Consider the following 25788-nt stretch of genomic DNA (forward strand, 5'->3'; position numbering starts at 1 on the left):
GTGCCTTGAGTGCCTCGTCATAGGAATGGCAGTAGTCTGTCATCCCCTACCTAGCTCCATCAGAGCTCCATCAGTAGTACTTATACTTTACCTAGAACAATTATGTTCTAGGTAAAGTACTGGTAATGACCACTTTCTGACCTAGTGCATCTTTGAAACATTCTTGCCCTTAATCCTGTCCTCACTAAAGCAAAGAGCAGATACTTGTCGGCAGTGCATTTGGTCAGGTTAAGCTTCACTCCTCCTACGGCCCACTTAGGCGCCCTAATAATAACCTCTATTGCCATGGTAACGCTGAGATTGTGCATCCAGCCATGATGCCTATCTCCAACTGCAGCCACGAGGTACTAAACTTGTGAAACTTGTGAAACATAACTGGATGTCATGGAGATATTCCCTTATTAGCCCTTTGACTGTGTCTGGCACCTTGAAAACACTGTAATGTTTCCCACAGCAGGCTGTGGTAGAGGACATAATGTAATAGCTAAATCTGCTGTGTGAATACAAAATGTTCCTCTCTTCATTTTTTCTTTACTGACAGAACTTGATACCAGATCATGCCTCTTTGCTCCAAGCATGTGGTGACTTTTTATACTAGGGTTATCCCTTCCTAGGTAGCTTGACAATCTCTGTGCCACTACTCTGAAGAAATTTTACTTTCTATAATGAGAATATCTAGAATGTCTGTCCAACAACAGAGTCATTCTCTTTAGAAATATAGATCCACCCTGCTCATCCATAACCCAAACCTAGGAAATAGGTACCTTTCATGCTACCCTAAAGGATCCCCAAAGCGAATCCTATCCTATCCTCTTGTCTGTCCATTCAAATGCTACCATTGCACGTCATTACCTTTGTAATTTCTCTTTCCCGTAGTTGTGTGTCCTCCTCTCTGTCTCCCTCTCTCTGTACTCCTTTACAGGCATCCTCTGACTTGTATATCTCTAGAGTCCAGTTACTGGTCCTACCAACCTGCCCAGTGTTTTTCCTGCTTGTTGTTGTTTTTTGTTGCCTGCTGTTTTTTTTTCCTCTCCTAGCCAAATAGCCAAGCCAGCTCAAGTACATTGAGATGATTTCTGTGGGGATTTGGCGCAATATAAATAAAATTGAATTGAAAACAGAAATACAGCCTATAGAGCCCACCACTAGGCCCAGTGGCTGATGTCGAAGTTGCTCACCTACTAAATTGAGATCTCAGCTACATTATAAGGGCTGTAAACTAAACCCATTGTTGTTATGTGTACCAACCTTTCTGCTCTTTGAAACTCTAAACATGACTGTGCTGTTGTAGATTCACCAATACTGTTTAGGAAAGGGCTTAGGAAGCCTTAACAAAACCCTGGAACCACGATCGTTCTATGACTTCAACTATAGCTGTTTTCTTATATGAACTCTGGACAATGTCTGGAGAATGAGGTCTGGACATTGTCCAGAGTTGCACTTTGACAGAACAAGCAGACAACAGGAGATTGTTCATGTCAGACTCGTCCTGACCTACAGTTTTATATAGTTTAGGGAACGGATGGTGTCTGAGTAGATGCAGGATGTGGCTTCTGTGGCGTCTCTCCACTGTCTATTGTAGCAGTTGTTTAGGCATTCACAGATCATTACAGGGTCACTTTAGACACTGATCAAATAAATACACTGGCATTGTGGCAGACAGGAGGTTGTATTTTTTTGGTTCTAAATATGACTTCAAAGAAGAGAGAGCCTTTAAAGCCACAGTGTGTAGGATTTGAAACTCTCCCCATCCACTGTATATTCACAAAGTACTTTTCACTTCATCTGTCAAAGCTAAGTCATTAATCCAAAATCCACCCAAACACTTGCCATCATTGTCAGTGAACTCTACATGACTCTGTCTGGGAGCTGCAGCGTGCCCTTGTGACACAGTTCTACCTTTTCAGTTCCATTAACAGAGCTTGTAGCAATGTACAAGACTGGATTTTTAGAGCCGTGAATCATTTCCTGTGTGTGGATTAGGACAGTTTTCACACACTTGTTCTGTGTCTGTTGAAGTATGCTTCTTTTTTGTGAAGGTTAAAGGTTAAACATATACACGAATGCCACCTGTCAGGTTTAAAGTAACCCGTGTCCATCACTGCTGTTGCTGAGGCCACAGAGCTTTTTCAGTCCTCTGTGTTGCTGTCTCTTTGCCACTGTCTGTGTTTCATGTTAGTCTGTCTGTCAGCATCACTGCCCCTCATCCTTTCTGTCCCGCCTCTCGACACTAGAGATGATGCACGGCCAGATTAAGCCTGTCAGATTTGTCACACTCGACTGGCAGTCAGCGTGACATGGAGCCACATCAGACAAGGAAATGACAAATGACGCCTTCAGCCTACCTTTGTTTGCTTATGCTTTGCCAACCGTTTTGTGCATCGTTTCACACTTTTAGATGTTATTTGTTCCCTGTGTTGAATGATGTATAGTACTGTGTAAATGTCTTAGGCCACCATTAGATTAGTTGTTTTTGTCAATGCTATTATGATCACATGTATGTTTATTTCTTAGTCTCCTTATTACAATAAAACCAGAAAATATAGTAAATATATACATAGTATATAAAAAAATAGCCTAAAACAGGTCAAGGACAAAAACAGGAGTGGAAGACTTGTCAGAATCTTATGAGTAGTGTCTCAGAGGTTCTCTTCTCTGTGAGTGTAAGTCTGAGCTTAGAGTCTGATATGAACTGACATTATTTTTTATACAGATGTAAGCATGTTAGTTAGCCAAAAATAACGTGAAACTGAGAAAGGTAATACTAAATAAAAATGTAATGAGACCAAACATTCTGACATTGGCAGCACTTTTTGATCCAGAATGCCTTGATGATCTTGACATTTCATTGTACCCTGCACAGATTTAAGAAATCCTGTGCCAGATGCAGCAAAGCAGCCCCAGAACATAACCAAGCCTCCTCCATGTTTCCCAGTAGGTACAGGTTTAGGTTTTCTTTGTATGCTTCGTTTTTGCGTCTGTGAACATAGAGCTGATGTGACTTCCCAAAAAGTTCCAGTTTTGTCTTATCTGTCCAAAGGACATTCTCACAGAAGCTTTGTGTTAATATGCATTTTCTCAGTCATCTTCCATTAAGTCCACTTTGGCTCAAACAGTAACTGATGGTGTAATTTGACAGTCATGTACCTTGACCTTGAATTTCACCTCTAATCTCTTTGGAAGTTGTTCTGGGCTCTTTAGTTACCATTTGTATTATCTGTGTTTTTAATGTGTCATCAATTTTCCACTTGCAGCCATGTCCAGGGAGGTTGGCTACAGTCCTGTGGACCCTAAACTTCTGAGTAATATGTGCAACTGTAGTCACAGGAACATGGCTGCTTAAAGCCTTTACCTTTAACGTGTTTAACGTTTTTATTTTTTTTTTACATTTTCTTTCTAATCTCCTGAGACATACTGCTCTCACACACACTTTAGTTTAACATGTCCCTATGGTCAAATTATTTTCCATGTTTTCTAGAGGTACCATCAGTTTTGTAGAGGTCAGTTTCATTAGTTTTTTCTTTAACTTCTGCTGAACCACAACTCAAAAGCAATGTCGGATTTTAATTACTTAACTTTTAGTAGATTTTTATTTATTATTACTTTTGTCAGTGTCAGTGTCTAAGGTGGGTTTGTCTTGATTTAATGGAAGTTGTTTTTCTGTGTTTATGTCAGAAGCGATGAAGCGATACAATAAAATACAATACGATGCTATACAATAAGCATTCTTTGCAAGAGTCTGGACTAAAGATGCTTCATTTTGAAATGGCTACAGTGAATCATGTGTAACCTGAAGGTTTGAAGGACAGCTGTAGGGGAAATGCAAGTGGAAATGTGGCCAACACTGCAGTATACACTAATTCAAAGCCGTTCAGCTAAAATGTTATACACTGCTTATACTGCTGCTATGGATATCCACAGTCGAATGGTTGTGCATTTGTTTTGAAATGCAGCTATAAAACACCTGTTTTAGACGTCTAGTAATTCAGCTGCTTACAAGAAAGTAACTGCCACCTGCCATCCATTCACAACTGAAGATTCACCACTGTTTAAAACTGGCTATAGCAGATGGATATCATCTCTAAAAAAGGAACTAAATTTTTTCGGAGTCTGCTGAACTATACGCTATAGTTTAAATTCTGGGCCTTAAATGCAATCGGTTAAATATAAAATAAAAATAACTGTTTTTGGAACAGATAACAGATATCGTGTCCTTGCTCAAGACACTGAAATTGCCCCAGCACCTCGCATCGCACTTAAACTATAAACGTCAATGTTGCGTGCCAATAAATCAAATACAAAAATGTATACAAGAAGATATAAAGACATCTCTTGAAGGATATGATTCTTCATTCTAATGACCACCTGCCTTTAAGTGTAACACTGCCATCGACCTGGATATTGTCACACTGTACATTGAGCAAACCATTTCAAAAAGACAGTCCTTGCTTTGTGTCCTTGCATGACAAACCGTACTTTCAGTCCTCACTGAGGTGTGAGACAGTAGCTGCTGGGCTCGACCTTAGAAACCCTCTGTTTAACTGCAGCCTGGCCACAAGCCAAGCTCGTCAGACTGGATTACAGTATGGATGGGACTAATGAAGCAGACTAAAGTGAATGTTTCATGAATTATTTGGGGTCTTGTATGATCTTCAATATTCATGTGTGACAGAGGGGCTGTGTCCTTAACCCATCTCTCATCTTCCACCAGCGCACATATGCAGCGCATTAGTAAGAGGTACCTTTATTAGCTGATCAATAATAGAAACCATCACAAAAGTGATTGTGATAATCAGCCACGCTTTTCAACATGTGGGAGGATTTTCCTACTCCCTGATTTCCAGGTGTGTTGAATAGTGAATATATATATATATAGAGAGAGTATATAGAAAATCATTAAACAATTAGAGCTGTTCTAATAATGTAAACTGTAAAAGTAGTTTTTGAACACACACACACACACACACACACACTGTCTGCATGTTGTCCAGCAGTGAGACATTCCACCCTTCCTCTAGCTCAGTCCCCGAGAGCTACATTTATAAGCGACTCTTTTTTCCCCACGTCTGTTGCACAGATCTCAGAACCACCTCAGTATCTCCCTCTTCTTGCTCTGTTCTGCAGCCACATTCATGGCATGTTTGAGTTTTTGGTGTAACAGACGAGGCCAGGCCTCATAGCTGCTGTCTCACTGATAAATGTGAGACACATGTCCCTGCTTGACCTAGTGGAGGAGGCAGAGTTGGCCGCTAGTTGTCCCTGTATGTTACAATCACGTACGGTTTTGTGCAAAGAAATGTGGAACTCCTGAAATCGTGAGAATTTGTGTTTTCACACCAAATAATCTTACTGTCACTGCACAAATGTGCTCGGGTGTGAGGTGATTCAGCGAGGTGTGGTTCTTCTGTGTTCGTGTGATTGTAGACTTCTGCATTGCTGACCACAAGTAAATTCCTCTGCCACTTAGCATTTTTTTAATTTCAGTTTTTAGAATAATATCTCTTCCTTTTTCAGTTCAAATCTTCTGATGACACGTTTTCTAGACTTTGCTCAGACTTTGACGTCTTACAGCCAGATAGATCTAGAGAGGAGACTGTGAACCAGTAGGTGTCCTCATATGATCCGAGAGCAAACAGACATCAACATGCAGCCTTAGATCTCATCAGCACCCAGCACACCAGGTCCTCCGTATCCTGTCACGATAACTAGCTGTCCTCAGATGACTCAGCAGACATACAGTGCAACAAAGACGGCTGAGAGTGGCCCACGGTTGATGACACAAGCAGTCAGTAAGATTGAGGAGAAACTGTTTGTATGCAGGCTGGAAGAACCTGGTTATTTTCTTTTACAGAAAATATCAGCCATTTCTGATGTAATTCTCATACGGTGGTAAACATTTGTCAACTTAAACCCATTCCTGATTGGAGCAGTTTAACACCTTTTGCTCTTATTTCATGAAAATCAAGTGAAAGTGGTTCTTTAAAATAGTGTAAGGTCACAAAAAGCAAACTTTCTTCTGCTAATGTTCAGCAGCCAGACAAGTAACATCGTTTGTGGAAGAGATTGATATTGTTGGATGATACAGTAGATGGCTGTGGTATCACCAAAATGCTGCATCATCTTCTAACAGTGATAGACTGAACAAACATCTATGGAGCCAAATTGGCCAATTTCAGCTTATTCGCCACTGTTAAAGACGATCACTAATTTCGCTTAGTCACACATTGACATAGTGATGAATCATAGGTAGGACACAGTGAAGTGAATATCCTTCTATGTCCCTGCAGCCCGGTGCTCACTCTCTTTACTTTTCCATTTGTACGTATCCTCTGATAATGCTGGATAAGAACAGGCAAACACGGTCGAGATAAGACTAACTGAGGTCTGTTGAGCCTTTCCAAACCTCAGACAAGGCGTGTGTTTGTTTACCGTCTGTCTGCATTTTTCACCAACAAATTCCTCCCTTCCTTGCATCCTTCTCTCGCCCTTTTGCTCGTCCTTTGCTTTCTTGCAGCCTCCTTCAAACTGCTTCGAACTGCTTCTTCTTGTGTCATCGTTCTCTCTGTCTCATTCCTCAGTCTCTGTGTCACTCGTCTGACCCTGTCCTTCTCTTTTCCTCGAGATTTTCTTTTTTTTCTGTCACTAGTTTGTTGCTTTCTCTAGTTGATCCCCTCGCTGCGTGTTGTTTGTCACATCATGCCTCTTGTCTGTATCTGCATGTGATGCATGTTCAAAAACACTAGCTGTTGATGCGGTTTTACCAAAACCGGTCTTCCTTCTGTCCTCTCACCCCTCTCCTTCTCTACCCCCTCCCTTTTTTCGTTTTTTATTCCTTTCCCACACAAAAAGCGGCACTTGGCACTTTTGAAATGTAAATAAAGTTTTGTTGTTTCCTCAGCTGTAGTCTCCTCCAGCCCTGTTTATCAGGCAGACTTCAAAGTGGCACACGGACATGTGCCTCTATCTCTCCGCTGCTCTGTGAAATAGGGTCACAGGCGGTGCTTTCAGAGAAACTTTTCCCTTTCATGTAAGAACCTAGTGGGTGAGGGGAACTAAAGGGGGCATGCCAGCAAGCCAACCACCTACCCACTATCCAGACTGAGACGCACACTCTGTGTGTGTGTGTGTGTGTATGCGTGGGTGGATGTAGTTGTTTTTTGTGCTGTTTCTTAACTGGTCATTACAGGCCAGCAGTTAACCCAGCCCATGTTTTGCCTGGTTGTGTTTCTTTTGCCTGTTGTTTCTGCTATCTCATGATTTTATTCACAGACTTTCTGCCTCTGTTTGTGTCTTTTCTATATTTTTCTCTAGGTGTGGTGCCACTGTGGGAGCACCCCTGTAGCTCGCGCTGAGCTAGAGTCGGCAGACACAAAGGGGGAGGAAGAGAGGACGGGTGGAGGAAAGAAAAACAACACGTGAACAAGCCATAAGGAGCTCGAGGAGAATCAGAGGACACCATGCTGACAGGAGCTGAGCTGAAGAAACGAACCTGACTCAGGAGGAGATAAAAAGACCGAAATATACAGAGATTGATTTTCTTTTTTTCTTAAAGACAGAAAGAGAGGCTGAGACGCTCGCGCACAACCAGACAGGTGAAGAGGTGGAGAGACCTGCCAATACGCCACAGTGGTCATGGCTGTAGGCCTGCTGCTGGGAAGCCCGAGTTCAGATAAACCAAAACTGCACTGCAACTTCGTCAATTTGCATCCACCCTCCTCTTCTGCCCCCCGACCCCAGATAAGTGGCGCAAAGCCCTGAAAATCTGCTCCTCTTCATTTTGTGTACTACTTTATAGCCCAAGTCTTGTGCATTCAGCTGTAGCAGAGTATCTGTTAGTATAAAGTATCTGCCAGATAAACCATCGCCGAACTCGAGTGACGACTTGACTCACCTGTTGAACAGTTTAACAGTCAGACATCTCTTATTGCCACGCATGGACTGTTGATGAAGAAAGATGGCAGAGCGACTGGCAGGCGCCACTCCTTCCTCTCGACCACCCTCCCTGCCTCCAGCAGCCGCTGTTCGAACCGGTTAAGGTTGGTGTATTGGCATCCATCGCAGCATCAGCAGCAGCTGGCCGAGCACGGGAAGGAGCAGTATGCAGGAAACTGACTTACCGGCCACAAATGCCTTTAAAGGTAACTGCTGATGACACACGACAGTGTGTGTGTGTGTGTGTGTGTGTGTGTGTGTGTGTGTGTGGTCATTGTGTGATGTTCTCTATTCAGCCCAAAGCCTGATTAGCCTGTAGGACTAAACGCTGGGACTTTGATTAGTCCTTACATATTTCATAACGTCTTTACAAGGCTTAAGAAAGTTCAAGGTTTTAGTCAGTGACTGCTGATTGCAGCATCAGCAGATTCACTCAGCTGTGGGTAATACATATTAATGTGTCCAAACTAAAGCCTGCCTGCCTGCAACCACCACCTTTTTACCACTGCGGAGCCCTTTGCTGTATTTACCCTCAGCCATTCTGTGTGTGAAGTGAAGGCTCTTCACACTGACCTAAACAGTTACTACAATGAAACAACTGCTTTCTGTTAATACATCCCAACACACACTGATGCCAAACACAACAAGAAGCACTACATGACTCTGTACAAGTGTCACCGGCATCCAAACAGTGTTGTTGTGATTGCAATAGTATACAATATACTTTGATTATTAAACTAATAATTAAACTGAACCTGCAGCAGAATGTCGTTAACCTAAACGAATCTAATGATTGAAACACAGATTTTCATCTAAACAACAAAGCTTTAATAGATTTTGTTGATCACAGTAATCAAGCCTCCAGCCCCTAACACAACTGGTTTGTGATTCAAAGAACCATGTGTTACCACAGCGAGCCTCCGTCACTCTGGAACCAGTTTTCCCGGCTCAGAGCAGGTTCTTTAGTTCACAGTTAAGCGCTGGCTCTGGAACGGGCTTTGTGGTAAAGGGGCAGGAGTGGAGGCTTAAAATGTCGATGATTAGTCAGTCTCCAAAATCTCGATTTGCTGCTGGTGTAAACTGTTGAGCGTTGAGTGCAGGAGAGCAGTGAATGTGATCACTGCATGTCTTGTTACCTGTCACGGCACAGGGGGTTACTAATAAGGATGTCTTGGTTCTACTCAAGTGACACTGACAGTGAACCAGCCTGCACAATACCAAGACCCTGGCAACAGTATACTGCTGCCCCACTTTCATGTAACAACGAGATCGATCTGTTATTATTGATTGTTATGTGTTTGAGTTTGATCTTATTGAGAGTTACTGTATTTACTGTCCAGACTATAGGTCAGTTCAAAAAGAATAGTCCTGCAACAACAAGTTATTCAGAGACTCCAGGGAAATCTCACCAAGAACAGAAACCACTGTTGAGTGTGTGTGACTTCCATGTTTTCTGGCAGCAATGCAGGACAAACCATCATACTAGCATGAAGAATATAACCACATGAGCTCGGGGGTAACTGTTATCACGTAGCACAGTCTGCTGCTGCATCCAGACAGTCTGTTACACAAGGAGGAAGCCATACATCAGTTCTGTGCAGAAATGCAGCAGAGTTCTCTGGGCTCGTGTCAGGTGAACTGAAAGACAGGTGAGTCCACATCAGACTGGTCACATACACCATGCAGGTGTGAAGCTGCCATTGATGCAGAGGGATCTGTCCAGAATGCTTTCCACGATGTAGGTGTACTTGTTTTCTTGTCAAAAATCAAGAGACTAGAAACTGCTGGGGTTTTGGAACAAACAAAAATCAGACTTTCAAAATGATGAAATGAGGAAAGTGTGGAGGTAAAAAAGCAACAGCTCATGACCCAAGGCGCCACCTCATCTGTCAGAAATGGTGCTGATTTTGTTCTGGCTTGTGGACATATGTCTGTTAATAAAAGTGGCACATTGGTATGAATGAATATAGAGGTATACCGGAGCATTCCTAGTGCTCAGATGTAAGTAAATGCATCACAACCCACTGGACATAATCATCAATGCAGTGAAGTTATAGCTTGCTCCACATGTGTCTCTGTGAGAAACAAGCCTTATACTGTATAATGTGCTCATTCATCTGCTCCAAGCAGCACTCTATTTTTATGTTTCTTGACACTTGTGAGGGAGCCAGACAGGTCACAGTCTAAGAGGGTGAGGTGAAGAGTTCACACCACTGCAGAGGGAAAAGCAGCCCTCAGGGGAAATCATAACCCTAACCCTACTCACTGTGTTGGTCTCTGGAGCCTTGAGCTTAACAGTTTCTCATTAAAACAAAATCACTGACTCTAATTATGATTGTTGTAATTGAGGTTGTATGCAGGCTTACGGAGGAGGCCCAGCTCTTCCTCCAGACGGTAACTTCCATCCTTTCCATCCAGATTGTGGTTTATCTAGTTATAAAGAAGCAAAAACAGTTATGGTAATGATACACTGAATAAATCTAAAAGAGCAACAGCATTAAAAGAGTTGTCACAGACAAGGGATTACAGTGATGAAGTAACGGCACACACACACATGCACACACACACACAGTCTTCTTTGTTCTCCCTGTATTTAGAGTTTTCCAGGGTCATAGTTTTTACTCAGCTTTCCTTTGATTGTAATCAATCAAATGTTAATAATATATACTAACTTTATGTTTAACAGACAATAATTTGACATGTCACAGTATAGAAGAGCACAGCTTTGAAAGAAGCACTGGATTAGAATGGAGCCATCTTTAATGTCAGAGTGTGTGTGTGCGCCGCTAAAGGCCTATTGTAACCTGCTGTCACTCCCACGTTGATTGACAGGGCTGTTAAAGGCCCCGTGCACCCACACGAGCTGTTACGGCTGATTAGACCTCAGCTGTGCAGAAATTATGTGATGTAACCAAACTCTGCGCGCCGCTGAGGATAATAAAGGTGTAAATTGTCCGGCCCCTCACAGGAGCACCAGAGCTCACGGGAGACTTACAGAGATGTCAATCACATGCTGTAGTCTGTACATGGCCACGCAGTGCTGAGATTGGTTGAGGACTGGTTCTAGTTTTTCTCAGCCATGTGTGACCAAATAACTGCTTGATAATTAATTTGATCAACCAACATTAACATTATACCTATGGACACGCCCCTGCAGCTCCTTTTACTCCTCTCACTCAGTGTTTTCCTCTCCTTGGCTTCGTCCTGACACCCAACCACACCCCTCTCTCTCTTTATTCCCTCCTCACTTTTTCTTTGAACAGATATTTTCTCTTATTATTCCTCCTTTATCGCCTCTCTTACTGTTCTGTTTCCTCCCTGAGTTAATCCCTTGCTGCTTTTAGCCATATTTAAAACAGGCCCCTTTCTTTCTTTCTTTCTTTTAGGGCTTTTGCTCCATATTGTCAAAATCAATATTCATTGTAGGAAAGTTGGTCTCTGTCTAAATCTAATACTAGTGTGATTTTTACACCCCCCTTCAGGCAGTCGATATAAAGAGAGACAGTGGAGTGCAGAGTCCCCCTCAATCATTGTGACACATTTTCTCACTCTTCCTCTCCCTCAGTGGTCACCTTTTTCTTTCCATTTCTATTTATCTCACTCTGTCTGTCATCCCCTCCTCCTTACTCCTCTGCTCCGTCTTACACAGTGTGGTCTCCAACCAAAATCAATCCATATTGAGCTGTGCTAATGTGGAACCCTCACCCTATCCATAAAGTGACTGACAGGTCAGTGTTATTAGAAGAGTCCCTCCTGCTCCTCTGCCTGCTTGCTGCCTGGGGCTTAGGCCCCAAACTCTGTCTGTCTGTCTGTCTACCTCTTTACCTGTCTGTGCATGTTTCGTTCTCATGTCTCAGGTTTAATTTTTAACAATGACTTCCAAATGCATGAGATTGACTTAATAACGGTTTAACTCAAGTTTGATAATGGCATGGTGTTTCTTAAAGGTTGCATTCAGAAATACAGCAGCATTGACAACATAACTGCCACTTTACCATCTAGGTATGGTGATCATGACAGACAAATTAATATGACAATACCTGGAGGCCAAGCCAACATTTATGTCTTACCTCTTCTGTAGATCAGCCAGTGCATTAAAGATCATCAAAGATAATAAAACCCAGGTTTAGTGGGTGGCTAGTACTATGGAGCATGCTCAAGGTAGACTCCCTGTAACCCGTTAACTTACTGCTACACAAGTTTGGAAACTAGCCCTTCACATAATGTCATCAAGTTCACTGTGTTACCAGGTTAAGATACAGAGGATACTGTATGTGTGTTCAGTGGTTAGAGTGGCCGTGGACATGACAGCATAGTGCAGGGACTCGAGGTGGAGAAAGGCATGTAGTCTTTTTAGTCTTCACCAAAAAAGAAGCAATACATCTGAAGTACAGGCCTGACAAACTATAACAATTCAACCTATAACAATTCAACCAAATCTGAGAAATATACTGTTATTGTATATAATTTACTGGTGGATGATACTCATGGGACTTCCAGGAGATTACACATGAATGAGGGGGTCAACTGTTTTGCACTTTGTGCAATGCTGTGGTGAAACCTAAACAAAAGTAATCAATTAACACTTTTCTTTCTCAAACATAGCTGATGATTGGGTGAAACACAGGAAGACAAATCTCTACATGTATTCAAAGTATTCAAAGTGCTGAAAGAATCAATATGAGTTGGATTAACACATCTTATTAAGTTAGTGGTAGTGTTAGAGTAGTAAAGAATGGTTTGAATGACAAACTGTGTTAGTTAGTTTGTTGTTTCAATACCTTTGGAGAAGACTATGATTATACTGTATAGAACATTTAACTCCCCTGGACAGTGAGTGTGTTACTCTGCTGAAATCCACCAGCAGGTTGGTGCGGTGTTAATGTCAGTCCCTGGACCTGAGACATTCTCAGCACAGTAGTATTCAGTGGGAACTAAAGCACACAGCTCTGGAATGAAAGCTTGTTACAGAGTGCGGATAGCTGAGCCCTGTGGGATCCCACAGGTAACGATTGCTGAGAAAGAATCTCAGGTATGTATCATGAACAAAAAGCACACTGTTAAAAGATGAACAAGTGTCTCTGATCTACCAGCAGACACACAATCAAACACACGCTAAAGGCAAAAAGGCAATCAATTAAAGTTGTATTATCTACAAAAGTATGTTTGGTAGAAGAGGCAAACATTCTCTGGCATCTGCTGTTTACACTGTGTACCTTAGCTGAAGTCTTTATTAAAAAGGTAAGTTTAGAGAGGTGCTGCTGCTATGGGATGTAGCATCAAGGCTGTTTTCTGTGCATGGCTGATAAGAGAGGATACAGCAGTATAAAAAGAACAAAAACAAAACTTTTAGCTCATCCTTTCCATGACTAAAGCTCCACAAAAACACCTCAAAACAACATTTAACTGTATTTAAGCTGTGACCTTTTCATTCCTAACACCTACTGTATTGAATAATATTTCTGGCCACAGCTGTAGAACAGCTATTAAAAGTTAGATCCTTTGAAAAATAAATAATTTTTTTTCATCATTAGATTTCCTAAGGGATAGCATGAAATATAAAGCTCTGGATAAAACGTTCTTTGTTATGTATGGGATGAGTTCAATTTCCTGCAGAACCCCTGAAGCTTTGAAAGACTGTGGCGGAGAGGTTACAGAAGCAAGCTTGAGACCAGCAGGTCAGAAAGATCCTGGAGCTAGGCCCTCAGATTGGATTCCACTCCGTTTTTATAGGAAATCATATTTTGTAAAATGTATATCTTGCTGTACCGTTCATCTTGTAAGATGCTCTTCTGCATTTGAGTGTCTTTTTAAAGTAATCGACCAAAAGCACCAACACTACTGTCCTTCCATTCCTTCAAGTTCTTCATAATGAGTGTGAGGGTTTTAGCTTATTCCATACTTTGGATTTTGTGCCATTCATTCTTTATTTGGAGTCTTTCATTCCTCTCACGACTCCTAGAGAGTCTAATGCCATCAGATTTTCTTGTTATTTTATTGTTGTGTTGGCAAATAATAATTTTACCCAAATTGTCAATCTCTGTGGCTTTTATTAACCTATTTTGTTTTTATTATGTTATGTTTGAAATAGTCGGATCTAACATTTAAAGGCGGATTTTGAAAGAACACCTGCGCATATTTTCCAGTTTGTGTATCCATATTAGTTGGATATAATTGTGAGATGCATGACAAGATAATTGCATGTGAGTGCGCGTGTCTGTGAATGTGTGAGTGCGTCTGCGAGTGTGCGTCTCTGTGTGTGTTTAGGTTCGGCTCCTACTGTATAATTACAAGATTTATGACACATGTACGACACACGTGTCTGTAAATGTTCACATATATAGATTCATAGTTATTCATTATGATCACACATTTTGAGTCAAATGTGTGTGTGTGTGTGTGTGTGCGTTTGTGTGCGTGTGTGTGCATCTATGGTAGAAACATAGTAAATCAGACAGAGGCAGTGAGTCATAATCCTGCCTGATTTCTTCTTCAGTGTGTGTGTGTCTGTGTGTTTCCTAGTGTGTAAATGTTTACTCTGCAATGTTTATGAAGGTTTATGAAGCAAAAGTGTGTGTGTCTGTGTGCGTGCGTGTGTGTGTGTCTCGTCTGAACGTGTGTGTAACTATCCTATCCTCTCTCTCTCTCTGTGTGTGGCTGCCTGCTGTCTGATTGCATCTCCTTTATTTACTAGTCAGTCAGATGCCCAGCCAGTATGTTTACACTGACCTGAATAGGCACATCATCTGTGAGTCTGTGTCTGTGTCTGTGACCATGGCTGTGTGCTAGAGCTCCGTGTCTTGATGCAGATCCTCAATACAAAATACATTCAGTGATGATGCATTTTTCACGGATTAGTGAGCTGTCAGTACATAAAGTAGTTAAAACCAGCTCCACCTTTGCCAGCAGCTGTTTTTGTTCCACATCAAGTGTACATCATAACACTGACGTTTGAGCCCTATTTTTCAATCTTTTATTACTTTAAAATGGATTTTGCTGTATTTGTTAGTCAAACAAAGCTGGACTAGGCTCAAACAATCATGTTATAAACGTCGACACAACAAAGTCTGGATTGCAGAAAATGCACGGCATTGTTAAAGGAGCACTTGTACTTCAGCATGAATACTTGGCTGCACCCTGGGGAGCCTTCTCCTGTTGCAGAGTTGGGTGTAAATAAACAAAGTCAGAACACTGTAGGTTTGTGTTGCACTGACCATTGACCACAGACCACAGTGATGAATGAGTGGGCCAGAGTCATGGAAGGACAGGACATGTAGGAGGAGAGCTTGGCTCATGACTGATGCTGTTTTTCTTATTTTGTGTCTCTTCCTGTCTTGTCTGTTGGATCCTTGTAAGACACTTGGTAACTAAGATAAAGGAGTATGAGATTTAATTAAATAGAATAGTAAAGAACCATGACTGACACTGTACACTGGTGTTTTTATCAGCCTTAGTGTTTGCAGGTAACTCTGAGTCAGAACTTTGGTTTTGTTTTTGGAGGAGTTGTTGGGCAACATTTCTTGGTGAGGTCTGGTTGAAGTACTCGTTCTGATTTTCATTTTTAGACAGTAACCTCACCGACCAAAGGGACTTTCGTGACAAATATATTAAAACATCTTTGAATCTGATCTGTTTAATTTAATGGATTTAGAGATTAGCTAACTATTTTATGATGCATTCTGTCAACTGGTTCTTCCTAAAGCTCATGTGAATATGATTTTTCTACAGAAGCCTCCATCACTATACAGCCTCTTTAGGCTATTTTGCTTGGTGACTCTCACCATGTCCATGCACCTGCTGGATGATTGAGCAAACTGGATGATGATGGACAACAGCGTCTAAAAAACAATTTACAACCATTTCCAGACATTTTCCGCACAAGCCACCCTGTCCTCTGCGCGGCAAGGGCACATCTTTTTCATGCCGTGTTCGTTTAACCAGCCATGATTTGTTTAGCTGAACGTCCAGCCAGTCAGACTGCCTTTCTGCTCTGATTCAGTTGTTGATATGATGGCTGAGGTTACTGAGTTGAAGACGCTATTTTGGCTCAGCCTGTCAGCGCTGCCTGCCTGCTGAGATCCTCTCCTAAGTTGACTAGGTACTGCGTGGGCGTGTGTGTGTGTGTGCGAGCGTGTGTGTGTGTTTTTTGGTGCGTGCATTTGTGTGTGTATGTTTTAAGTGTATTTGTCTGTGTTGCGTGTGTGTGTGTGTGTGTGTCTGTACCTTATTCATGTGTGTGGGCGTATGCGTGGGCAGAATGTTAAAGCTGACAGCGAGCAGGCATCCTGAGGACATATTTATGAAGTTTCTCAATGTTGATGCTAACCAGTGAATATTAACCCCATGCTCTCTCTGCACCTTAAGCTGCGAAACACACAGAACCATCACTTTCGTTCTCATCTGAGTAATGCAGTAAGTCTGCTATAGAGGAAAATGGGAATAGGTCCAGATTAGAGTGTGCCATTGTTGCTGTCAGGTGATTTCATCATGATAAAGATATTCATCCATCCTGTGTCTGAATGGATGAGCAGGCAAGAGATGGCGAGGCAAGATTTAATCCGAGGCAAAGGGAACAAACTGACACTGAGAAACGTGGACACAGCATCCGTGTCGCTTCTTTGTAAATAAGAAAAATGATCATCATGTGATGTTGGAGTGAAGATCAGTTACAGCATGTCATACTGCCCCTGCAGGATTAAGCCCTAGTAGAATGGCTGAATAAGACAATAAAGTGAGTAACGTTTTGCCACCACAGGGCTGAAATGATGACTAAACACTTTAGTACCAGTGTTTGAACACTGTAAAATATAACTTGTTTTTTAGAAATATGCATCAAAGCACTGCCTTAACAGATTATGTCAAATTAAGAAATGCAGTGTGTTCTTTTAATGCAGTTAATCGTTATGTTAATTTAATATTGCATGTTGTTTTAACTATTTTTTTTTTTTAGTTTACAGTTTACAGGAGTAGGGATGAATTCATCACCAACCTTTTCATTTACATGGTTTTTATTAGTATATTAATAAGCTGCCATAGTCCACACAGTCTTTACAGTGTACTTGTATTAAAGACACACAGCACCTTTCGACCAATGTGTTCTTTTAAACTGCAGAACATATCAACTTGATTTAAAATTGCCACCTTTTGGTTAAATTAGATTTTATTCTAGGGCTCTATTGATACAAGATTAAATGACGGGTTCAAGTTGAAGTGTTATGATGCATCTTTACGCAACAGCGCCCTTGAGACTGAAAAGGCTTGTTTGAACTCCACTCCGCTCTGATTGGACGTCTTCCTGTGGAATGAACTGTGCCCAAAACAGTGGTTGTTGAGATAGAAGCTAAAAGGAACTGTTTCATACAGGGCTGCAGAATTAGGCCTATTGCATAATGGTCCATTATAACACAAATGAATTGAAAATCACATAGTAATATTTCACCAGAGCCCCAGAATAAACAAGGAAAGTAAAAAAGAAGTTTTGGAACTGCATTTCCTAAAAGGCAACGTAAACCAGAAATACAGTGTTGCCATCAATTCAGTGAGTTAGCAGCTGGCTACAACTTGAGCCTTGTTCTTTAGTTACATTTTGGCAAACTGGCCACATTCTGTATTAGCTATTAGCAGTTCCTGTGTCTCCACAAACAACTATCCACCAAATTAGTTTGACACTGAATAAAACTTTCTCAGTTTGCAGTAGACATCAAGGGCACTGTGTGTTTGCCATGTCTGCATTTTCAGGTTGAACTTTGTTTGGAAAGTCAGATTTCTGTGACAGAAATTAGCACCATATTAATAATCAATTAATAATCATTAATCAATAATTGAGCCGAATGGACAACGACATGGGTTTGCCGTCTCCAAAACGCTGGCGTGCTTCCTTATCTTTACCTCATGCAGTAACTTTGTCTCTCTCACCGCAGTTTCAAAATGTCTGCTCTGCAACAAAAGTGATTTAAGGCTCCACAGGGGCTCTTTAATGGGATTTAATAGACATAATAAAATAGCGCACAACAGTGTAGGGCAATAAAATTGACAAATTCGTCACTCAATAGACGGCTGTTGTACTGTAGGGTGATATGTGTACGCATGTTTAAGTCTCATAATGGCTGTGAGACAGCAACAGTGTACAACACGGCGCGACACATTTGTTCTTACGGGATTTTCAACATGCATCGAACATAGATAAGTGATGCGACTGAATTCATCATTGATCATTGTTTCACATGAAATGTCCAGTATGTGCCAGGAGGAGCCAGGACAAACTGGATAGAGAGGGTTAAAACCCAGTGTAACTTTGCTGTCATGTAGTGTGACTGTGTCTCCCTAAAGCATACACAATTCACATTCACTTTGTGCCCAGAACACACAGACACACACCACACACACACACACACACACACACACTCGTACAGCAGTGCAGTGATGCACTGTCTGAGCAACAGCAAGGAGACACAGTCTGGAGGTCTCTCTCTATTTCCTTCCCTTTCAGTCACCCTCTCTCTGTCTGTCTCTCTCTCACTTTCCTTCATATTGAGAGACTGTTGGAAGAAGAGGAGACAAAAGAGAGACAAGCGTGAGGCAGGGGGACAGCAGGTTTCGAAAGATGTCCCAGTTCTTCATGGCTCACAGACGCATCATTCTCTCATTGCCCTGCTAAGCTGCTGCCTGCCTCATATCAGGGGTGAAGGCTGGAGGGCAGAGAGAAAGACCAAGAGGACTTTAGGGGACATATAGGGGATATATTAATTAACTGCTGTTAGTACTAGTCTTAATGTCGGTACTTCACTGAAATCATAAAATGACTCAGTACAATCAGTTCTCTACATGTACTCAGTACATGTAGAGTAGTAGTTAAAGTACTAGGAGTCTCACTGGCAGATTTTAGCATACTGAAGGACATGGAGGAGTCCATATTCCTTTAATGGGCCTAGTTATTGCCTTTATATAGTCTGCAGTGTGTCAGATGTGTGCCACAGTGTGTCACGTTGCAAACAGCCTTTTTTTTATACTTTATGATGCAGCGGCTGCAGCATTAGCCGTCCACACACACACACACACACACACACATTCAGATGGATGCCCAAGGACTCTCTGGTTGCCAAATACCCAAACACACACACACACACACACACACACACACACACACACACACACACACACACACACACACTGGTATAAGCAAATATCCAGACCTCAGTCTGTCACTACCAAGCGACGACTACAAAGCTTTGTTCCATCACAGGCATGACCGTGCATGGCAGAGTGCAATTCACATCACACATTTTGTGTCTGAGTGTGCATGAACAGTTTTCTTCTTCACTGCAGGATTTGGTTTCTACTTCTTATAGAACAGAGCAGGGGGCTAAAGTGACAGGAAAGAGCACTACCAAACGAAAAAAAGGCTTTTCCTCTGTCTCACAGCAGTCACTGCTTTGAAAAGACAGATTTCCTTTTGATGGGAAAAGTTTGTCGCTGCAGAGAATGAAAGTGAACTATCACACGTTTGAATAATTCTCCGCTGGTGCCAGACCTGTTTGGTTCTAATGTGGTGATATTAAGTCGTTTTATACTTCCTTTAGCATTACCATGCACCCTCACCCCCCCATCTCAGGCCAAACTGACAAGGCAAGAGTAACTGCTGTGACTGACATCTTTAACCTAACTCGTGGCGGTGGCTAATGCTGATCCGTCTTATTTGACATGATGCTGTCTCGTTGTGTGGTTTAGAAGGGTGTTTGCTGCCTTGCTGACGACATTTGTTCTATGCATGTGCATATGATAGCCTATATAGCTAGGCCTACTTAAGATAGATAAGATAGCCTACTTATGGAGTCTGCATGTTGAAATCAACCATGTACAGATATAATTTACATTATGATAAAACTGTTAATGGATATAGCAGCTACCCTTAGTGTGGATACTAACTGGCCAATGTGGCAACACGACACAAAAAAAGTATTAATATCTGTGGATTATCTGTGGACATAGTTTGACTCAGTAGCAAGTGTCTGTTTATTAATTTCACTTTCATTTCTTTTGACAATTACAGAGAGTAGATAGAAAATGATTAAAGGTAATATTGAAAACAGCTATTTAGTGCTGCACTTTCATCCTGTCTTGTACTTTCTTTTACATCGTTTTAATAGAACCTGTGCATCATTTACTGTATTTCACCATTCTGTCTAGCATTTTCCAATCACAGTAATTAACCTGTGTGTGTGTCTGTGTTTGTGGGTTTCTAATTTCCCAGGGGGTGAGGTAAGTTTACAGTTTCTCGCATTCTCCAACATTTCACGGCTTCGCATTCAAATTAATGTGACAACAGAAGAGGAGTGAGAGACAGAGGGTGGCCAGAAGATGGTAGAAGCGAATACACAATGTGAGAACACGGAGAGAGGAGGAGGAAGACAAGTAGGAGTAGACAGAATGAAAGAGTAATGGAGCTGGAGAGGGGAGGATCGACAGGAGAGAAGAGACTGAAAGAGATGGCCAGACGGACGATCAGGGTAATAGATGAGACAAAATGAAAGACACAGTGAGAAGAGGAGAGGCTGGGCAAGTCACTGTAGCTTCACTAATTGACACTCAGAATAAGGGCAGAGGGCTCTTTCCAAAGAACGGTCGTACTGCTCTGTTCTGGAGATCAGTTCTCTGCTCCGGCCTGAAGCTGAGCAGACGACTTCCTGTCAATTTTTCTGTCTGCGCCTGTCTGGTTTTCTATGCTGAAATTCGTCTGTTTGCTTTATATTACAGTACATGTGCTGTAGTTAGATATACTGTACATCCATGCAGACACACTCATATGTCAAAATATGCTGCACACTTTTCGTTTGACAGCAGTCAACGTCACTGACCTGAACTTCACCTTATGCCTAATTTCAACTATTCTTCTCTTCTAACGTTTAATCTAAGCCCAACTCATCCTACCCAATTATCCTGGCCCACTCCTCAGCCTTGGAATCTCCTCCTGTACAGGTCTGTCTCTGTCTGTCCAAGTGCACTACATCATTAGATCAGAACCCCTGTGCTCACTGTGCACCTGATACAGAGAGGACACAGACAGACTCTGTAGAGCTACTCTCTGTGGGCTGCTGCTCACTGACATATCATTAACCTGCTGGCTGCTGCTTAGTTTATGACCCTCAAAGTTCATTCACTCATGCTACTGTGTAATCAGGTAGAAATAACCAGTATACCTATGTTCCATGCAAATATTGGAAAACAATCTGGGATAAGACTCCTAACCAGGATGTGTGTTCCCTCAAGCAGGCGTGTAGTAGCTGAAACAATTAACTATAATCTGAAACCAGAGAATAGAAAGGATGGTCCAAACTAATTTACGGGATCGAGGTCAGGACTTCAGACATTTTCATTAACAGCTTTCTGCTGTACTCGCCTGAGGTATGCTGTCAAAGCTGCCCCTCTGTACTCCATTATAGCTCTGCACATACAGTCCTGTGAGTAACCAACAGTTCATTAATACTGGTCAGAAGCAGTAAGTGTCTGATGTGTTCAGTAAACTGCTAATGTTAGACTCGCACAGGGATCATGACTATGTTGCAGAAAACGAGGAAGACATGATGCAGATGAGACATTGAGACAAACTAAACTTTTAACTACAGTTAAATTAATTTTAATTGAAATCCGGCCTGAGCTGAGGAGGCAGAGGTGAAGAGCTGAAGCTCTGATGAAAAACAAACCTCCACTGCCTTTCAGTCTTTGAGGGCTTTGCAAGACCTCTCGCTAATTAAAAGGATGAGTGATCTGTGCTGATCAGGGACCACACCAGGTCGTAGTTTAATGATCCCAACTCACTTGAAGCTGGCTGGAGAACAAGGGAACGCGCTCTAGGCAGCACTGATAGGCTGCTTGGAGTAACGCTTTGTTTCTGCTGCCGCTGGACCCAGGCTCCACTGCTGCCAGCAAACTCCGGTGACCAGTCAACTGCAGACTGATTTGAGCACAGTTTAAGGCCCCTTTCGTTAAGTGTCATTGTTACCTCTCCCTCTGAACGTTTTAAAAAATGTCTCCCTCATTACATCATCATCAATCGTTATTGTTCTTCTTGTTCCATTCCATATCTGTGGACTATAGCCCAGATTTATTGTGTCCTAGTGTTTTGACTTTTGGTGTATAAATACTCTGCTGCTGTAATAATTGAATTTCATTCTTTGTAGAAGTTATATCAAACATCCACAATGAACAATGAATCACTTTCATCTCAATATTGAAGTTTTTAAACCACAAAAGCTGCAGATTTTTTTAAATGTTCTAACAGCAAACTAAAGCTGCACCAGACGTTTACCTAGCAACTGTTAACTGATGTGCTCATTATTCTTTATTACCACTGCTAACAAAGAAAGCTCCAGTTCACAGTGCAGGGTTGTGTCTCAGTGCCCCTGCTGGCTGATCGGTCAAACATCAAATGGGCTTGATTGACAGTTAACATTATTCAACATTATCAGGTGGTCCTGCCCACTCGGAGGCTCGCAGGTTAAAGGGGAACTCTGTGGGTCTTGGGAGTTGTTTTAAAAGGCTTTTGTGTCTCGAGAGGGAGCTGTGTGAATGACCTTAACTGTTGTTGCTGGAGTCGGCGTCAGGCGGGGCTGAAAACTACCAGTCTGAAAATGGAAGGGAAAAAAATGTGAAAATAATGTAAAAGATCTGGGGGTGTGGAGTCTGGAAAATGTTAAATCAGTGGAATATAATTTCTATATCTCTAAAGGACTCTTTGCTTCCATGTAATTTGAGAAATGACTTTGAAATTGGAGCGTTATTACTTCTGCGGTGTCAGTCGGATACACCAGCCAGCAAATACAGCATATACAGCAGATACTAAACATATGTGCTGTCATAAACCCAAACAAACACAGCCTCTTCCTGAGATTTCCTTTAAAATAAAAAGCTGTGCATCTGACTCTGCCTTGTTTAGACTTTGTGTCTGCAGAGACCGTCGCAGTGTAGCTCTCAGAGAAACACTTTGCTGTTGTTATTTTCACTCATTTTGATACGTTGAGCGTTAATATTCCCTCTAGAATATATAACGTGGCAAGAAAATCCATGGTTTTCTGCATTAGTTTGTCATAAAATGTGATCTGATCTTCATCTAAGTCACGAGTATTAGCAAATAAAATGTTGCTAAAGTAATAACACAAAAAGTAATTCAGATATTTCATGTCTTTGAATATTATATTTAATAATATATTGACAGTGCAAGTGGATGAAGATCAGATCACATTTTATGTGATGCATTAATGCATCTTTGCATTTCATTAACATTACTTCATTTCATTAAAACCATGTCATTCACAGGTTCAGGGTTCACATACTTTTTCTTGCTACTGTATTTTTACTTTGAAGTGTCTTTTTGTTTTCATTGAATAGTGCATATTCATATTTAGGTAGAAATGGTAATAACCATGACAGAAGCACATTATGGTTTCGGGGCTGCGGCACATCAAAGGCCCGTTTTGAAAAAGCCATTTATTTATTTGTTGTTTTGAACGGAGCACTTTTTGTCTGACCTTGCGTCTGTGTGAACTCAACACATTAACTCTGCTTTGTTTGAGCTTAAAAAAAAAAAAAAAAGAAAATCATTTCACATGACCTTGCACATTCGGAGGCGCAGATAACGGGGGAGAATTGCACACAGAGTATTTTGTTGTTCCCAGACTTTATCAGTGCTTTTACACAGTGGAGAGTGTGCCTGTGTGTAGCGATGCTGTAGTGACACTGCTGTATGTGTGTGGGTGTCATTTTTAAACTTGTATTTTGTATGAACACCACTTATAATAATGTAGTTTTATCAAATAGATTGTTTTTATTTTTACATTTTCCATCACTAGTCGACTGTGTATTTCAACTACATTAAAAGGAACAGATTAATTCTTTCATTTTTTTTTTATAAGCAATAATAAAACTTCTGTTAGCCCACCACACACTGTGCCACATCAGCTACAGTATTTCTCTCAATGCTGATGCTCAGACTGCTGTGAATGTGGCTCTGTTCACTCTCTGAAACGTTTGAAATGGTGACCTCTCTCTTTCCTTCCCCTCTTCTTTCTGGCTCAACAGAGTGCAAGTTCCACTGCACCAATGGGAATTGTTTGCATCTGGGCTCACTGATCTGCAACCAGCTAAATAACTGTGGAGACAACAGCGATGAGGAGAACTGCCCCATGGTCACCCAGCACCCTCCTCCAGGCATCTTCAGCTGTGAGTGCTTCACGATCACGCTGTACATCTTTGCCTGTTTTCTCTTCTGTGTCTTCCTGTCTTTGTCTCCTTGTGGATCCCCAGTGAGCAGATATGACATAGATGCTGATGCGTAACCTCACACATGAACTCCACAGACTACTGTGTAATGAGTTTTCTTGAATAGATGTTCAAGGTTCAAACTTTTGTGTCATTTACAGCACTTTCAAAAGCTGATGACTTACTACACACTGTCTACATCAAATCCTTATGTAACTGGACATAAATAAGGAATCCAAGCTCATACACTAGTCTAAACAAATGTATGAACACAGCTAGTAAATAGAATATAGTAGGTTCATTGTGAAGGAGTGGATAGTGTTATAAAGTGTCAGTCAAACCCATAATCTTTCCCTCATTTCATTTTAGTTGCTTTATGTGAATGAGTTTTACAATAACCATTGTTTTTTTAACTGCTGACAAATGACCTATAACTTGTTGTTTTTGTGCATTGGATTATTTTGCTGTTTTCTACTATGTAGAGAAAAATGTATTTTTGTCTTTATCACCCGACATTATCAATATTGTAATTCATAAGTACACGTCTGGGTCACTTCATGTAAATCTACAGCTGTGAAGTCCCCTCTACAAACTACAGGGCTGTCCATATCCTTTCCAGATGCTGTCCTCAAAGGTTTTCCTCTTCTTCCATTTGCGTTTAGTTTTTCTTTGAATCTGTTTGCTGCTTCTACACCCTGCTGAGCGGCACTGTCCAGGGAATGAGATGAGAGTGGTCCCTTGGCTCGTCACGATCAATAGACAGAGGGAGAGACAGAGAGGGGTAGCTGCAGAGAGAGGGACGTAGACAGAGAGAGGGTGAAGGACACCAATGGGCTCCGATGGCTGTCTGCCAGGCCACTTTGATGTGCTGCAGTGCTCTCTTTCAACAACTTTTAGGAGGAGATGGAAAACTTTTTTTTTTTACAACAGCACTTTCATCCTTGGCTGTGTGTGTGTGTGTGTGTGTGTGTGTGTGTGTGTGTGTGTGTGGCAAATTGCTTACCTTCCCCTCCATCTTTTTCTCTAACCCCTCCTTCTCTCATTCACTCCTCCATCTCCCTACCTCCCTGCCCTCCACTTGTTTCCTTCCTTTTTCTCACCAAAGCCCTAGAAACTGCTTTTTTTATTAAGGGGGAATAAGGGGGGTGTACTTAAAATATTTAGCTGTCTAGAGTGAATGTTAATGTAAGTCTGACATTATGAGAAAACTGTACAATGACTGTAATTTTCTGAGCCTGTGCATATTTTCAGAGACGGATAGAGACATAGAGAGCGGTGGAGGGGGAGAGGGAATAAAGGAAAAAAGAAAAAGAAAGGAAAGAGAGTGGCAGAGCACTGAAAAGAGAGCAGACACATTCATAAAGGAGAGGCAACGAGGAGTGAGACGAACTGCCAAGACAGTGGACAGGTGGACAGAGAGCAGGAGGGACGAAGAGAGGAGGACGACGAGGAGACAGAGAACATAGATGGGACATAGAAATGCTTCTATGGTAATGGAGTTTGCCATCTTGTTGTAGCTTCTGGCTGTTACTGTGGCAGTGGCAGACAGATGGATCATGAATACTGTCTAGACACACTGCAGCCTGACGCCCTGCATCTCAC

The 25788-nt window shown here is 41.7% G+C and overlaps 1 protein-coding gene across 3 annotated transcripts in view; it reads left to right on the forward strand.

Moving 5' to 3' along the window:
* LOC113170268 (low-density lipoprotein receptor class A domain-containing protein 4) overlaps positions 1-25788 on the forward strand; it is a 142416-nt gene that overhangs the window by 47345 nt on the left and 69283 nt on the right. For 2 of the 3 annotated variants that reach the window (XR_003299627.2, XM_026372293.2), the window contains exons 2-3: positions 7312-8138; positions 24007-24147. Coding sequence is in view for 2 of the 3 variants with exons in the window: in XM_026372293.2 (XP_026228078.1) it covers positions 8099-8138; positions 24007-24147 (181 nt within the window). In the remaining variant the exon portion in view is untranslated. Of the gene's footprint in view, positions 1-7310; positions 8139-24006; positions 24148-25788 lie in introns of those variants that run through there. The other variant, XM_033326392.1, reaches the window with a different exon arrangement.

Source organism: Anabas testudineus, chromosome 16 (genome assembly GCF_900324465.2).
Source record: "Anabas testudineus chromosome 16, fAnaTes1.2, whole genome shotgun sequence".
Taxonomy (NCBI): Eukaryota; Metazoa; Chordata; class Actinopteri; order Anabantiformes; family Anabantidae; genus Anabas; species Anabas testudineus.